Consider the following 17,221-nt stretch of genomic DNA (forward strand, 5'->3'; position numbering starts at 1 on the left):
TCAGGTTATACCTCTAAAATTGAAACTAATGAAGTGTCTTCAATTCTGTTGATCTTCGGATTCATGTCGCAATGGTAAAAAAAATAAAACTACAACCACGCTTACAACAGTAACAAAAATCAAAACAAACACTGATGAGCGTCAGCATATGCTAATGACCCAGCTTCAAGTGAGAAAACAACTTGTAACCTCAGCTGGATACCTGGGTACCGTCTCTAGTTGTTTGACTTTATGTTTTCCATGTCACCGATTCATTACCATGTAACCACACTGCACTCCCTCTGCAACGACAACCGATCAGTAAATAGCACACGCTCATCGATATTTGGTGTCGAAATCAATGAAGCAGGTTGGATTGGACGAACACGGTTGTGGTGACCATTGAGCTCGTCTCGCTTCGCGTTGTCGAACTTATCTCGCGCATTTGTGTTTATTTCTAACAACAACCTACGAATCGGAAACGTCAGGAAATGCTGAATAATTTGTTGGCCAGTCTCCATTCAGTCAGTGCGCCATGTGTACTAGCTAACAGCTAGGTATAACACCTTTGACTCAAGTCGCTTTGGGTGAGAACTAGTCTGCCAACGTGCGTGTGGAGGTGTTTGTCATCAATATTTATAGAAATATTTCTGCGCTGGAAAAGGTACATCTGTAGGCGAACCACTTCTAGTACTTCTTAAGGCTTTCGAGGTGAGTGTTGCACTCGTGATGCAAAGCTTGTAAATCATCAGGCAAACCGGAGAAACTCATTCTAAGGTCCAAAAAATCATAGCAATTATCACTGAACGATTCACAAATCTTCAGATAATCCCTCGAAAATGCCCCATGCTCAAACTGCAACCTCGACAGCCCGCGATCAGTTCGCTAATCTGATCGGATTATTGTAGTTTAATGGTCCTAAAAGAGATCGCGTTTGAGCACTCAATTCACTTCCAGTCAGTTAGTCGAACGGCGTGCCCCCTCGCCCGCGGCACTCCGCTAACGACTCTATTGACAACCCAGACTGAGATCGTCTTGTACCCGAGAGATGGAACCGGTCACAACAAACATTGGAAACGCAAATGATCAAGCAAGCAAAGCGCGCGCACGCAAGTAACGGATTTCATCCACCCACACATCCGATCGTCGTCGATCGGTTCGCGGAGGTCGAAGAGAGGACCGGAACGGGAGCTTGAAAGATCAACACCACTGCTGACCTTCGAGACCTCGAACAAACGAACGACAGCGGATTGAAACATGCTAGGTTTGTACGTGGAGCAGAACAACTTCGTTCGGTAATCTGATCCTTGTAGCTTGAACCGCTCTCGCCGCTCAGCTCTCGGTAGCATCCATTAAATTGGCCACTCGAAGTCACTTCGACTCTGACAGGGACTTCGACACGGGCGTCTCTCGGTTCGGTGGAACCAGTTGTCGCCGAGGAGAGATTAAAATGCTAATGGAACGTGATAAAAGTCCATTTCTCAGATGCGTTGATCAGGTGTGGAAATTGATTTCGACGTGCTAGTCAAGCATGAATGGAGGTGATTACCTTCTGTTGGTGCAGTTTACGGTGTGGTATGGTGGAGTCCACTCGATGATGGCCTGCCTGCCGTAACGAGCTTGTTGAGTGCTTGTTTGGGCTACCGCAGTTCAGCGTTTGGGTATAGAAAAGCCATCGGTGAATATTTAACCATTTGGCGATTGAAACCGCTCAGAATGGATGGTTTGTTGGTGTACGATAAATCAACACATTGCTCAACTTAATACCTTTCGAGATGAGTCCGAGATATGAACGAATATTATTTATGCTGATACGCCTACACATTTTACGCGTTTCTTCTATTTTGTCGTCTTGACTGAATAGTGAATGGGTGTAGGAAGTTCCATTCATGGATCATCTTTCACTGAGGTGATCATTTCATTCATGGTTTTCAACTCGAAAGGCGATATTAGCATCTTCCTCATTTTCTTCTTCTCTTTCGCAATCATGTCCATATCTACACGCTATTTTGTTACAGTAGAAATATCTGCCATTGTAGAGTATGAACGATTTCTTAGTTATTACTGAAGTCTTTCTAATTTTTCTTTTTCATATAAGCTCGAATTTCCTGAAAATACATTGACTTACATTTTTATTCGATCAAATTTATAAGTGGACTGGTTTTGTCCACTTATCTACTTCCTTGTCCACGTTCTTTTGTCCACAAGAAGCATTTCTAAAATATCTTACGGCAGATGTGATCACAATGTTAATTTAATAAAAGAAATGTTTTGTGTTGTCTCTTTGAGCCTGTCCATAAATTACGTAGACTCTTAGGGTAAGGAGGGGGTTTGGTCTGAGATGGTCAAAAATAAGTCTACGTAGTTTATGGACTGCACCTTTTTACTTTACGTGGATTTTTTTGTAAATATTTGAGATTTATCATACATTGCTCTTCCTAATAGAATTCAAGAAGTTTTCTTCAAATACAAGATAACTAAAACTAAAAGTGAACTAGTCAAGTGCGCGGATTATTAACATCGGCCTTCAAACTACCATGCGCCTCCTTCTCCCTCCATTGCTACCTACTTTGAAGACTTCGATGGAGCCCCCTGGTGTTTCATTACAAGCCGAAGCGGTAATATCAGCGGGAATTTTTCCTCACCCAAAGAACCGTGTTGCCTCCATCAATTTTCATGCACCTGAAAGGTACCGTTTTCTTTGAATCCCAACAAAATGTAAAAAAATAGTTCTACGTGGATCAAATGTTGGTATCTCTTAGAATATGTTTTCCACTCGTCATTCATTTGATTTCATTTGTATAAAAATAAGTTCCATGTGCAACAGCAAACCTGTCTCTTCCGGGAGAAAAAGCACCCCCTTGAAGAGCGGAGTGCGAATAAATGGAACTGCTGTATACACGGAACCGCCAAACTACCCAAAATCGAGTTCTTTTGACGCAATCCCATAGTTCCGCCAAATAAGCCAAATTTGAGTAAATCGGTTAAACTCACACTAGGTAAATTGCCTTTACCTCCAGCAAAAAAATATTCTTAAGAGTAGGTAAATTCAACTCAAGACCCCCCCCTCATTCAACCCAAATTTGAGTATACCTACATTTACTCAAAATTGGCTTATTGGGCTCAAGGACCCCCATTGGGTAGACGCGTCTCTGTTTGTTTTTGACAACATCGGTGGGGGAAAGAGGGAAAACAACCTAATTTTGGGTAACTAGTTTATTCGATATACTCAGCTTTGAGTAAAATCGACCCAAAAATTAGGTAGTTTGATTTCTCCGTGTAAACCTGTGCGCCGCAGCGCCACGCCACCGCCGCCGACACTTTTTGTCCCACGTCGACGCCGACCGAGATATCGGTGGCGCGCCATACGCCGCTGTTTGTCACGCCGTTTACATAAAGTTGAGATAAAAAATTCTCACGATCACTATCATAAGAGTTTGACTGCAATAATTGATTTTTCATCATCGTTTATCTCATCTGTAAATGTAATACGAGTATTATCAAAAAAAAAACCCAGATTAATCCACCTAGTGGTGATAGTGCCTTTCTCGTCGGACATGACTCATGATCTTTCCTTGGTTGGGATACGACTGAGATGATTTTGCTTCAGAATGTTGGCTTTGCAGTCTTTTTGGGGAATCGAAAACACTAGTTTATGATTTTTTTCCGACGTTTCGGTCCATATGGGGCCTTGAATTCAATCGGCAAAGGTTTCCTAGTCAAGATAGCTTTGCTCAAAAATGTCATACGGAAGTTTTGGTATATATTGAGACCGTTCGGTTTGAAACCGTCGTAATGCGGACAATCTCCTACCTATCGGACGGTCTAGAATTCGGTTCCTGTTTTTGAAATCTTCCACTATGCTTTGATTAGCAAGTTTCTGTACATGGGCCATCATTCCGAAGCATGATCTTTCCGTCGACGTAATCTGATCTGTTCCTGAGAATTCATTATTTAGAAAAACAATAATTTTAATTAAATTTTTATTATTATTACTATTTATTAACGACACTTTACCATTATTGTGGCATTCGTGTCATTTTAATTAAATTGGGAAACTTATTAATGGAACATATTCCGACGTTAAAATACCCGAAATTCAATTTGAATGCTTGAGCACCTTCACTATCACTGAAGGCCGATGAACATCACCCAAGTAGCACCTGCAACTAAAATAAAAATCAACATCGTTGTAAAAAAGTTGTAACTAAGTTTGATTGCAACAATAAGTGTTTAATAAGTTATAGTTTTGTCCCAAGTGTTTTGCAGTTCATCTCCGAATCGGAAAACATGTGCAACTAAATTAAAACCTATTAAAAACTTGAAACCTTAGCGAACTTTGTTATAACAAGTATATGCTTACGCATTAAACCAAAACAATTACCGCGGACCCGGGCTAGTATTGGTAAATCTCGGAACATTTTATCCCTAATGGATTCCATCAGCCCTAGTGATATTTCCAATGCAAATATTTTTAAACACGGATTCACATTTGGATACAGCAGCAAACATGCCTAGCCTAATATACTTAATCACTGTGTCCCAAACTAAAAGAAACCTTTTCGATGTCCCCAGCATTCTCAAACACTTTTCCGTATGAGCATCGCCAATAAGGGGCTGTCCATTAATTACGTAAGGGAATTTTCTCGATTTTCTGACACCCCCTCCCCCCCTTGTAAGATTTTTTGTATGAAAACCCAAATATTTTTGTATGGCGCGTAAGATTTTGCAAACCCCCCCTCCCCTATAAACCCTTACGTAATTAATGGACGGCCCCTAAGTAGTAATAATTTCACATACCTTTGATTTTCTCCCTGCGGAGGGTGCCACCAGATCAAAATAAGGATGTGGTCCGCAAAACACCCATCCAGATCTTTCGTAGTCCGTAATATTTGTGGTGTGGAATTGACGCAAGGCTGTAGTAACAATCGGCACCTGTTCTCGGCTGTGGCAGAAGTTACGGTTGATTTTTCTCCCCCGCGGATTTTCCTGCTTGACGTAATTCGATGGCACTGGGAGACCGAATTGGTTCTGGTGATTCTGGATGAGTTTTCTCCGGTGAACCGAACACGATAAAACACTAAACACACCGCAAAACAAATTTTGGTGCAGATCGATATCGAAATACTGTTGGCTGAAGCAGGCAAACCAAACCGACCAATTTAGGAGAATCTGTTGACTGTTTTAAACTAGTTCCACTTGAAACTAGTTTAAAACAAATGTTTTGACAGGAAGATCGCATACCAGGGGCCTACATCGTCGAAACCAAAACATGACGCTGAAAGCGAGCGCCCATCAGCATCGGACGGACGCCGACGACGGGAACGTTCAAAACAACATGCATGTGCTTCGCTTCAGCCGCCCTTCTTGTCACTTTCTTCGACGCAACGACGGGTGGCGGCTCATTTTCACACCGACTGGGATTCAATTGAAATTTTCAAATTGTCTAAAATGTATGTTTGCTTAATATTTTTATAGGTAATGAACTATTTCAGTAAAATATGCATAGCATACATTAACATTACACAGATTTGCCGGTTGTTACACTCATTAATTGAGTTATAACAGAGAAATTCATTCGATGTCGAACGAGCGTACGTGAGCTTGTGAGTGCGAAACAAAGTGGCGTCTGCGACGACGCAGCACCGTCGGTTCATCGGTGACGATGACAGTCGGGCTGAGCGACGACGACGGCGCCTTGTTTCCATTGACGATTGAAACCATTGTTTACAAACTTCGCCTGAAAATTTCAATTGAAATTGAAAATGTAGGGCCCTGTCGCATACATCACACGGTGGGCAACATCGAATAAAAAATAAGTGAATTTATATAAAAATAATTCAATTTTGTATTCTTTCCGAAAACCACAAACTTCTGAATAAGAACTTTTGGATTCCTTGAGTAGGGATGCGGATTTTTTTGTTTTTTAAAACATGCACATGAAAAAATGCAGATTTTTGCGCTACGTGAATGCCACTAAAGACAATATTTCTTACATCTTCATATTCTTGGCATAACGTCCCCACTTGGGCAAAGCCTGCTTTTCAGCTTAGTGTTCCATAGTAATCAACAGAAGACTCCCTCTGCCAATGGCTATTTTGCATGTGTTTTCACCGGATTCTTTGTTTGCACGGGTAGTTTTTTGCTATAACTCAGCCTATTTTGAACCTATTAACTTAATAAAGCAGTTTCTGTTTGATCACGTTAAAGATTTTCTCACAGTAATAAGTTGTTTTTACTCAACGGAGGCTTTATTTCCTCAAGTTTCAGTTAAGTCAAAAGGGGCCGTTCATAAACCACGTAGACTTTTTGGGGGGAGGGGGGGTGGTGGGTGTCTGACCAAAGTCTACGCTCCATACAAATTTCAATTTTTTTGTATGGACAAGAGTCTAAGATGGCCAAATTTTGGTCTACGTGGTTTATGAACAGCCCCATAAAGCCGAATGTGGCTTCTTCCATGGACATGCAAGATAGGAAACATGCTGGTGCTTGGAAAAAAAATCTTTGAGCCAAAGTTGAGTTTTTCAAACTTATTCACTGGGATAAAAAAATCTGTGCAGATATTTGTGATTATGAATCGCGCCTTATCGCAGTATGATTATTTGAGCACTTTATTTTTTGGATTGAAGTGCTCGCATTACCCCACCGTGCAACAAAATACACACTTCCAATGCAATATGGCGCAAATTTTGACCAACGAAAACTGATATTTTTCGTTTCATTATGACAACCTTTGCAGAGCGCGTGAAGAATTTAGAATCAGAATGCAATTTGAGACGATAAGCTTGGAGCCGCATATTATCTCAAGTTCTGGTTTCACGTAAATTTTCAACGCCTTGTGACAGTATATTCCCAAACGTTTCCTTTTTTATAAAATACTATCTGTGATTGTTCTGTTTGCCAGCAGCAGTCGAGTTTGTCACACATAACCCTTTTTTCTAAGTTATAATTGAGTTGCGTGTTGAAAACATTTAAAACTTGATTATGTTTTATATTGGCTCCACCTCTTGCGCTTTTTTCGTTGCAAATCAGTTGTAAATCCAATAAGAAGTTTAAACAGAATAACATTGACAAGGGTTGTAAATAAACCTGTGGAACTTGTCTACGATTACGTGTGTTGCTTGGGAAGACGATAATTACAAGCTAGGATATTACTTCTTTCACAATCACAAATGGCTTTACGGTCTTCGAAGTTTTTTCTTCACACTAGAGGCTATATTTTATTATCATAGGTTACAAGATTCATGTAAAATTTGGCAAAAAATGCAAGCAAGTGAATTGCCCATACTAAATCCCATATAAAATTTCCCAGTAGATTTAGACGCAAAAGAGGATTGAAAAAACTTTGTCCTGGGCTGATGCGACAATTTTTTTAAAATTATTTGAAGTTAAAAAAAGTACAAATGTAGTCTGAAATGATTCCAAAACTATTGTGCTATGTGAGTGGTTAACGATGTGACTACAGATTAAATCGAAGAAGAAAAGTCATTTTGTTCGAAGTGTCCCATTTCTAGAGATAGTGTGATTGAATTGAGTTGTCGCAAACCACGCCAAATGGCGTTACATGGAGCGGATTCGGTGTGATTCGTGCAGCGCATAGCCGGGAAAAGCGTTTTGAAGTTATTAAAGCGGCGTGTTTTTGAAATGTTAGAATTGTAAAATTTGTGTCCAAGAAGCCAGGCAGAAAAAAAACACTTGTCAACAGATCCGGCAGCACATCAAAGGATTGCATACGTTGCATTACACATCGGGTGAGATCTTTCCAATATGAAACATTTGATATTCACCACATTACCAATTGAATTTGAATCTGGAGCGTTTGGTACGGTATGTCCACGCATCCTTCCACCCCTGTAGATTCGAGAATTGCTTTGACGAATGAAGTAGCTATTCAACGCGTAACCTTCTAATGTCCACGCATTTCAAAGAATCATCTCTGCGGTAAATGCAACGCAGTAGGCCTGGCCGCTTTGACGCTTGTGTCATATTTTTGATATGCCGCAAGCATCAATACTGACAAGAAAAATAATTGGGCGTAATCTAACCCTATTATTTTCCAGGATGCTTTCTCGTACTGGCTGCGTTTGCATTAGATTAGACTAGATTTGATTAGATTTACACATATTTATCATTTGCATCGACTTTGTTTACTTTTGTAGTTCCTGCGAAGCACCCAATGCTGGTTTTGCATCACTATCGCTGGTCTCTAATGTGGTCTGAGCCTATTTTCTTGCTAATTGTTCCTCATATTATTAAAAAGGCCGCGGTTTGATGTGTCGCATGCATGAGTTTGGCTCACTTTTGTATTTGGCCACATTCGGTAGGATACCCGAGAAAACGAATTCGGAACACTACCGGTAGTTTTAAATGCGGTCTGAGCCAATTTTCTTGCTAACCGTTTTTCGGTTTATTGAAAAAGTCACAATTTGATGTATAGCATGCATGGGTTAGAATCACTTTTTCCCGGAGCCCGGAACCGGTTTGAGACTAGTTTCTTGCTAACTGTTCATCAGGTTTCCTAAAAGGCCATGAATTGATGCGTCTAATAGATGGGTTTAGCTCATTTTTGCATTTGACCACTTCCGGTGTAACAACCGAAACGGTTCTGGAACACTATCGATATTTTCTGAGCCTATTTTCTTGCTAACCGATCATCAAGCTATAGGAAAAGCCGCTATCTGATACTAAGAAGTCGCGAATTGTTGTACCGTATGCATGAGTGTGGTTCATTTCTGCATTTCGTCAGTTCCGTCGAGACACTCAAAACACATTCCGGAACACAACTGGTAGTCTTAAATGTGACCTATTTTCTTGCTGACCGTTCTTCGCGTTATTGAAGAAGCCGTTATTTAATGTGATGCGTGTATGCGTTTGGTTTCGTTCTACATTTGACCACTTCCGGCGGGCCACCTGGAACCGGTTTCGGCACACTAATTGTATTAAAAGCAGTGAAGAGAATTGTCAGACAAAAGAGGTACAAAACAAGCAACAAAGAAGGCGCGACGATTACTCTTTATCCCTACTGGTAACAGATAATGACATGATCTCAAAAAATTTTGTCACAGACAAAATGGAACCTGCATTTGTTGCGTACTTTTCCACTCGTGAATAATCAATTATTACTAACGCAAAGTCGAAACTTTTTGATGATAGATCTTAAGCAGAGTTGCTGTGTTTATCGACTCGAAGTTATCGTTCGATAAACGCAATGCAAGGCTTAAAAATCTCTAAACTCGTGATGTACGATGTTTATCCTATTATTTTCAAGTTGGGACAAATTTATGTCGTATTGGATGGATTGTCGCAACAAATACAAGTTGCGACATTGTCATTATTGTTGCGTGAGGGTTGAATTTTGATTCACTGATTAAAAGTAATTTTAATAAATAATTATGTGTCGCATTTATGGATGTAGTTCTCCTTTACATTTGACCACTTCCGGCGGAACACGCATAGTCGGTTGCGGAACAGTATCGCTTGTCCCAAATATTGGCGGAAACATTTTTTTGCTAAATCAAAACACCTAAAAAGCCAGAATTTGATGTGTCGCATGCATGGGTTTGGTTTAGTTTCTTATTTGGCCATTTCCGGCGGGACACCCGGAACTGGTTTTGGATTACTACTGGTTCAGATATGTTCTGAGAATATTTACCTGCTTACTGTTCACAAGGATATCGAAAAAGACGCGGTTTGATATGTGGCAAGCATGGATTCAGTTCATTTTTATATTTGGCCACTTCCGGTGGAACACCTGGAACCGGTTCCGGATCACTACTGGTTCCGATATGTTTTGAGAATATTTTCCTGCTTACTGTTCATCAGGATATCAAAAAAGCCACTATTTGATATGTCGCATGCATAGGTTTGGTTAACTTTTATACTTGGTCACATCCAACGGGACACTGGAACCGGTTCCAAAACACAACCGGTTCAGATATGGTCTAAGACTATTGTCTTGCTTAACGTTCATCTGGTTTTCAAAAAAGCTGTGGTTTGATATGTCGCATGCATGGGTTTAGTTCGCTTTTATGTTTGGCCACTTCCAGCGGGACACCCGGAGTCGGTTCCGGGACACTACCGGTTCAGATATAGTCTAAGACCATTTTCCTGCTTACCATCGAAAATGCCGTAGTTTGATGTGTCGCATGCATGGGTTTGGAGCGTTTTCATATCTGGCCCCTTCCTGGGGTACCGGTCCGGAACACCTAAATGGCCATAACTCCGGAACGGCTGGACCGATCCGAACCATTTTTAATAGAAGACAATGGGACCAGATTCCGCGTCGAATGAACCGTCGGTCATTAAAATCGGTTGAAGTTTACTGCTAAAAAGTGATGTGAGTTTTTTTGTACACATACACACATACACACATACATACACACACACATACACACACACAGACATCACCTCAATTCGTCGAGCTGAGTTGATTGGTATATGTGACTCAACCCTCCGTGCCTCCTATCAAAAAGTCATTTTTGGAGTGAACATATAGCCTTTCCAGCACACTTGGTGTACGAGAAAGGCAAAAACATATTGTATTTGAGGAATAATACTATTTGAGAATATCAATATAAATATTTAATCGCTAGAGTTATTCCCTTATGATATTGAAATTAAAAAACAGTACATTCTAATCATTTGAAATCTGGTCATTGGAACTTTGATCTGTTTTTTTTTTTTCTTTCGATTGTTTTAGACAAACTCTGCAGAAGACTCTTATTAAGAACTTCTGAAGAAATTCAAACGGGATTTCAGAGTGTCCATTCAAATACGTAACTCCTTGAACTTTGTTTTTTATTCCAGAAAGATTTAGTGGTGCCTCCAGTAGATCCTCCAGGGTTTTCTCCAGAAAATTGTTCAGGGATGCCACCAGGATTTTTTTAAAGATCCAGGATTGATTTTTTAATAAGATTTCTCAACAAGATCTCGAAAGGAGTTCCTTCAGTAATTCTTTCGGGAGGATTCGGGAATGCCTCCTAGAGATACATCAGAAAATCATCCAGAAGATCGTTCCAGGATTTCCATTGGATGTCTGAGAGGAATTCCTTCTGAAGTTCCTTCAAGAATTCCTACAAGATTTTCGTTAGGAACTAACCCAGGAGCTTCCTCAGAGATTCCTCCAGGAGTTCCTTCAGAAATTCCTAAAGAATTCCAACAAGGGATTTCTCCTGACGTTCTGTAGGGATCGCTCAAGCAGGTCCTTCGGGGATCACTCCGGGAGTTTCACTAAGGGTTCCTATTTACAGGAATTCCTTCTAGCATCTCCTGAAATTACTTTGGGATGCCTCTTAATCATTTTTCAGAGATTCTTTCAGGATTTCTTTCAAGGATTGCTCCTTCGATGATCTCTCCAGGAGTTCGTTCAGGCATCTCCCTAATAGCTCCAAGAGGGATGTCGCCAGGTGTTCATTAGGAATTCCTTCAGAAGTTGTTTAAGCTATTTCAACAGAAGTTCGCTTAGGTATCCTTCCAGAAGTCCCTTCAAAGATTCTTTCAAGAGGATTCACTAATACCTCCTGGAGAACTATCAAGAATTTCGTAAGAAGTTTCCACAGGAATTCCTGCAGGAGTTCTTAAGCCCTTAGATTCATTATGATGCTCGTACAGGAGTTCTTGCAGAAATTAGCCCAGGAGCTCCTTCAGATATTTCTCCAGGAGTTTCAGGGATTCTTGCAGATGTTTCTTCAGAGATTCCTCCTGAATTTCTTCAGGGATTCCTGCAGAAGTTCCTTCACAAATCTCTCCAGGAGTTCCTTTAGACAATCTTATAGAAGGATCTAAGGATACCTCCAGAAGAATTCAGGGATACCCTCAGAAATTTATTCAGAGATTCCTACATAAGAAAATTCACTAAGATTCCTGCAGGATATCTTTAGGGGATTCCTCAAGAAATTCCTTTAGAGATTCTTCCAGGAGTTCTTCCAGGGCACGCTCCTGAGGTTCTTTCAGAATGTAGATTTTCCAGGAGGACTCCCGGAGTCCTTCAGGAGTTGCATCAGAGATCTCTCCAAAAGCTCATTCGGGAATTCCTACAGCAGTTTTTTCTGGGAATCTAGTATAAGTTCCTTCAATAATTTCCTTAGGATTATAATCAGGCATATCGCCAGGATATTCTTGAGGGACATTTCATGGAGTTTCCACAAGAATTCCTCCGCTTCCCTTTGAAAGATTCCGCTGAAAATCCTGCGAGGATTCCGTCTGGAAATCCTTCGAAGATTCCTACCGGAATTCCTTCGGGAATTCCTGCTGGAGCTCTTGCAGGGATTACTCTTGTAATTTCTTCGAGGATTCCTCCTGTACTTCTTTCAGGGGACTTCGCTCGACTTCCCTGGACTTCCTTCGAGGATTCCTCCTGGAATTCCTCCGGGATTTCCTCCTTGAATCCCGGAGAATCCTACTAGAATTCCTTCGAGAATTTCTTCTAGAATTCTTTAGAGGATTCATCTTGGAATTCTTTCGGGGATTCTTCGTTTAGGGATTCCTCCTGAACTTCTTCCTGGAATTCTTTCGAGGATTCCTTCTGGAATTTCTTCGGAGATTCCTCCTAGAATTCATTCTGGAATTTCTCCTGGAATTCCTTCAAAGATTCCACCTGGACCACCTGAGGAATCCCTGAAGGAAATCCAGGAGAAATCTCCGAAAGTGTTCTAAGAGAAAGCATCAAATAAATTCTAAACTTTCTCTTAGAATTCCTTCGGAGATTTCTCCTGGGTTTCCTTCAGGGATTCCTCGTGGAATTCCTTCAAGAGTCCTCCTGGATTTTTTTTGGGTGATTTCTCCTATAATTCCTACGGAGATTCCTCCAAGAGTTTCTTCGAGGATTTCCCCTGGAATTTCGATTTCCCCTGGAATTCCTTCCGAAATTTCCCCTGGACTTCCTATGGGGATTCCTCTTGGAATTCCTTCGAGGTTTTCTCTTGAAAATCCTTCGGAGATTCCTTCAGGGGTTCATACTAGGATTCCTGCAGGGATTCCTCCTGGGATTATTTCGGGGATGTATCCTGGAATTCTTTCGAGGATTCCTTCTGGAATTAATTCGAAGGCTCCTCCTAGCATTCCTTCGGAGATTCCATCTACAATTTCTTCGCGGATTCCTCCTGGAATTCCATCGAAGATTCATGCTGTAATTCTTTCTGAGATTCCTTTTCGAATTCCTCCGGGGATTCCTCCTAAAGTTCCTTCGGGGATTTTTCCTGGAATTGCTTCGAGGATTCCTCTTTGAATTCATTCGGGATTCCTTTTGAACTTCCTTCGAGGATTCCTCCTGAAATCTCTTCAGGGATTCCTCCTGATATTCCGTCGTGGATACTTCCTGAAATCCCTACGGGAATTCCTCCTGAAATTTCTTCGGAAATTCCTCCCACGTACGAACGCATGTCAATTTGTTCCAAGTTTCAAGAAAAGGAAAAATCACCATAATAGCTCTTGGAATTCCTTTGGTGATTCCTCTTCAAATATCTTCGGAGATTCCTGGAATTTCTTCGGGGATCCCTCACGGATTTCCTGCGGAGATTCCTCCAAAACTTTCTTTTAGGTTTCCTTCTGGAATTCTTTCAGTGATGCCTCCTATCAAGAATTTCTCCCGAAACTCCTTCAGAGATTCCATCTGGATATTTTTCGATGATTCCTCCTAGAAATCTTTTGGGGATTCCTTCCCGAATTCCTTTAAACAATCTTTCGTAAATTCCTTTACGGATTCCTCCTGGACTTCCTTCATGGATTTTTCTTGAAATTCTTTCGAGGATTCCTCTTGATATCTGGTCGTGAAATTCCTTCGGAGCTTCTTCCTAAAATTACTTTGGTGTTACACCTTAGAATTCCTTCTGAGATCCCTCCTAAAATTTCTTTAGAAATTTCTCATGGAACTCCTGCAATATTCCTCCAGGAATTTCCTTCAAGCATTTCTACTAGAATTCCTCCGTGGATTCCTTGGGGGATTCTTTCAAAGATTCCTCCTAAGATTTCTTCGGAGATTCCTCCGGGAATTCCTTCGGCGTTTCCATTCATTCTAGAATTCTTTCGAGGATTCCTCCTAAAATTCTTACGGGGATTTTGTTGGGATCCCAGCGCAGTGGACACTTATACGGTACCTAACCGATCTGCCATTAAATTCCCGTCCCGGGATCGCGTGATTATTTCAATACCTACCAGGGGGCTGCCACTACTCTACTACAACAGATTTCTCCTGTTATTCTTTCGGGAATTCCTTCTGAAATTCCTTCGTGATTCTCTCATGGAATTCCTTTGGTGATTTCTATTCGAATTTCTTCGGAGATTCCTCCTAGAACTGCTTTGGGGACTCCTTCTGGAATTCCTTCGAGGATTCCTCGTGGAATTCTTTCGGCAATTCCTCTTAGAATTCTCTCATTGATTTCTCCTGGAATTGCTCTTCACTTGCAATGGAATAATGTAGCATGCATCACAAAAAGGGTGCGGGTAATTTTTTAATTTATTTATTTCGTCAATCATAACGTAGACATATATACTTAAGGCTGTATCTATATCCTATTGTATCTTAAAGAGTTGAAATATTTCCTTAAATTTGTTCGTGATATGGTCAAATCAATTGATACACAGTGCTGGTTGTAAAGAGATAACATTCGATTTAAAGGACTAAATTTGGCATAATCTCTTCGATGATTGTTTAAAGCAAATAGATTTCTATTTCTTCCAAACCGCGCTCAAAAATCGCAAAACTCTTCCTCAGAAACCGACCACACACACCCGAGCCGAGACCCTTTCACGGTCTCCAGACTTGAAACAGCCTGCGGAGCCGCGAAATTGACTCAACTTGAATTTGGATTTTCTGCCGATTTTGATTTATGACCGAACTGTAAATAAATCACGTCTCCAACCGGTCTACCAGGTCCGCACCAACCTGTGGCAAACATATGTACCTACAAACGCTTAAGTTAAGCCGAGGCAGTGAGCAGTGTGTGACACCCACCCGCCAACATTCCGTCGTCCGCCAGTCATTCAATCGCTACAGCGTTGACGGGGTTTATTGGCAAGCGGTAATTCTTTTTTCCTGCATGTCTCTATGGATTAGGTTAAAAAAATTGCTGGGGGTTTGACGAGTAGCACGTTGACAAGGTACCTATATGGGTGTACATAGAACCGTAGCTCCCGGTCGGTACATGCTTCATGCCTACTGGGTTATTGGCTCTTTTGAAGTATTTACTAGTGGCTTCTGAAATGTCGATCCGTTGTCACACATTGCCTACAACACAATCGTCAGCCAGTGGGTAGCGTCAGAGTGTCTGGCGAGGACGTTCGGATGCTGTTGAGAGAACTACTCTGAGAGATACGATTGTGATCGAGTGAAGAAATCTGTCTTCGGCTTGTGTGATCGTAAATTTTGAATTGACATCTCGCATTAACGACCACTATCATATCTTTTCATTACAGGCTTTCCACATTCCACCCACCAAACCAGGAATTCAGACGTTGAGTAGTCTGATAACATCCACCAAGCAGAACCGCATGCATCCGGCACAGTTCCTTGTGCCGCCCAAGGCGTACAACTCGTCCGACGAGGACTACGAAGGCTCCGCCGAGAGCATAGACCGAAGTTACAAAGCGCGCAAGATTGTCTACAAATATCCGGTGCGATATTCGAAGAAGAAAGTCAAACATCCGCCGCTGCATCCCAAGCTCTATACGCCGTACTCGCACTGGACCAAGTGCGACGTGTTCTGTCGACAGCGACGTGAACGGTACTGCGTAGTGCGGTCCAAGTGTGGCTATCACATCCACGTGGAGGAACGTCGATGCCATCGGCATTTGTAAGTATTTCATTGATCTGAAATACGTCCTAGCTGCTTCCATCTCAGTACATACTTTATGTAAAGGGGGATGGGTGTGAAGAAAACTCTTCGATAGTGTAACGAGTCTTGTGTTAGGTGTGAGAATTGATACTACAAGAGGCAAGAGAATGATGTCAAAGATAGACAAAAATGGAACGTAATTTATGAAATCTCCCTTATAAACAGATCCTGGGCTGACCGGGAATCGACACTCTCAGCGCGGTCTTACTGAATTAAAATTTTAAAATTGATCAAAGAGTGGGAGGCAAGAACGTAGCCAGCTTTTCGGTCAGGGGGGGTGGTCTATAAGGGTTCATTCAAATATTACGTAACGCAAAATATTACAATTTTAAACCCCCTCCCTCCCCCACGTAACAACTTTTGTATGGGAAATTTTATATTTTTGTATGAAGCGTAACACAGTGCTAGACCCCCTCCCTCCCCCCTTAGCGTTACGTAATATTTGAACGAACCCTAAGCACCCTGTTCTAAAAAAATCAGCTTGGTGGTAGTAGTGGTGACCAATTTCTTAAAGAGTAAGTATTTTTATTTACTCGAGCTTCATTTCTTCGGAAACTCATAACATTTTTTGCCTTTCTCGTACACCAAGGTGTACCGAAAGGCTATATGTTCACTCCAAAAATGAAATCAGCTCGACGAGTTGAGATGATGTCTGTGTGTGTGTATGTGTGTGTGTATGTATGTGTGTGTGTGTGTGTGTGTGTGTGTGTGTGTGTGTGTGTGTTTGTGTGTGTGTGTGTGTGTGTGTGTGTGTGTGTGTGTGTGTGTGTGTGTGTGTGTGTGTGTGTGTGTGTGTGTGTGTGTGTGTGTGTGTGTGTGTGTGTGTGTGTGTGTGTGTGTGTGTGTGTGTGTGTGTGTGTGTGTGTGTGTGTGTGTGTGTGTGTGTGTGTGTGTGTGTGTGTGTGTGTGTGTGTGTGTGTGTGTGTGTGTGTGTGTGTGTGTGTGTGTGTGTGTGTGTGTGCGTGTGTATGTGTGTATGTGTACAAAAATGTCACCTCACTTTTGGATAGTAAATATCATCAGATTTCAACGCTTTATGTTTCAATCGACGCGGAATATTGTCCCATTGTTTCCTATTGAAAATGGTTTGAATCGGTCCAGCCGTTCCGGAGTTATGGCCATTTAGGTGTTCCGGACCGGTACCCCAGGAAAGGGCCAGATATGAAATTGCAACAAACCCATGCATGCGACCCATCAAACCACGGCATTTTTGATTATCTGATGAACGGTAAGCAGGAAAATAGTCGCAGACTATATCTGAATCGGTAGTGTTCCGGAACCGGTTCCGGGTGTCCCGCCGGAAGTGGCCAAATATAAAACTGAAACAAACCCATGTATGCGACACACATAATCGCCGCTTTTTCTGTAACCTGATGAGTGGTAAACAGGAAAATAGTCTCTGACCATATCTG

At 41.5% G+C, this 17,221-nt stretch overlaps 1 protein-coding gene across 1 annotated transcript in view; it reads left to right on the forward strand.

Annotated features, from left to right (window-relative positions):
* The window catches only part of LOC134283970 (uncharacterized), a 245,670-nt gene extending 229,876 nt beyond the window's left edge, over positions 1 to 15,794 (forward strand). Inside the window, exon 3 of the mRNA XM_062853546.1 lies at positions 15,391 to 15,794. Coding sequence (XP_062709530.1) covers positions 15,391 to 15,771 — 381 coding nt within the window. The 3' untranslated portion in view covers positions 15,772 to 15,794. The remainder of the gene's footprint in view (positions 1 to 15,390) is intronic.
* Positions 15,795 to 17,221: the final 1,427 nt, after the last annotated feature.

The sequence above is a fragment of the Aedes albopictus genome, chromosome 2 (assembly GCF_035046485.1).
Source record: "Aedes albopictus strain Foshan chromosome 2, AalbF5, whole genome shotgun sequence".
NCBI lineage: Eukaryota > Metazoa > Arthropoda > Insecta > Diptera > Culicidae > Aedes > Aedes albopictus.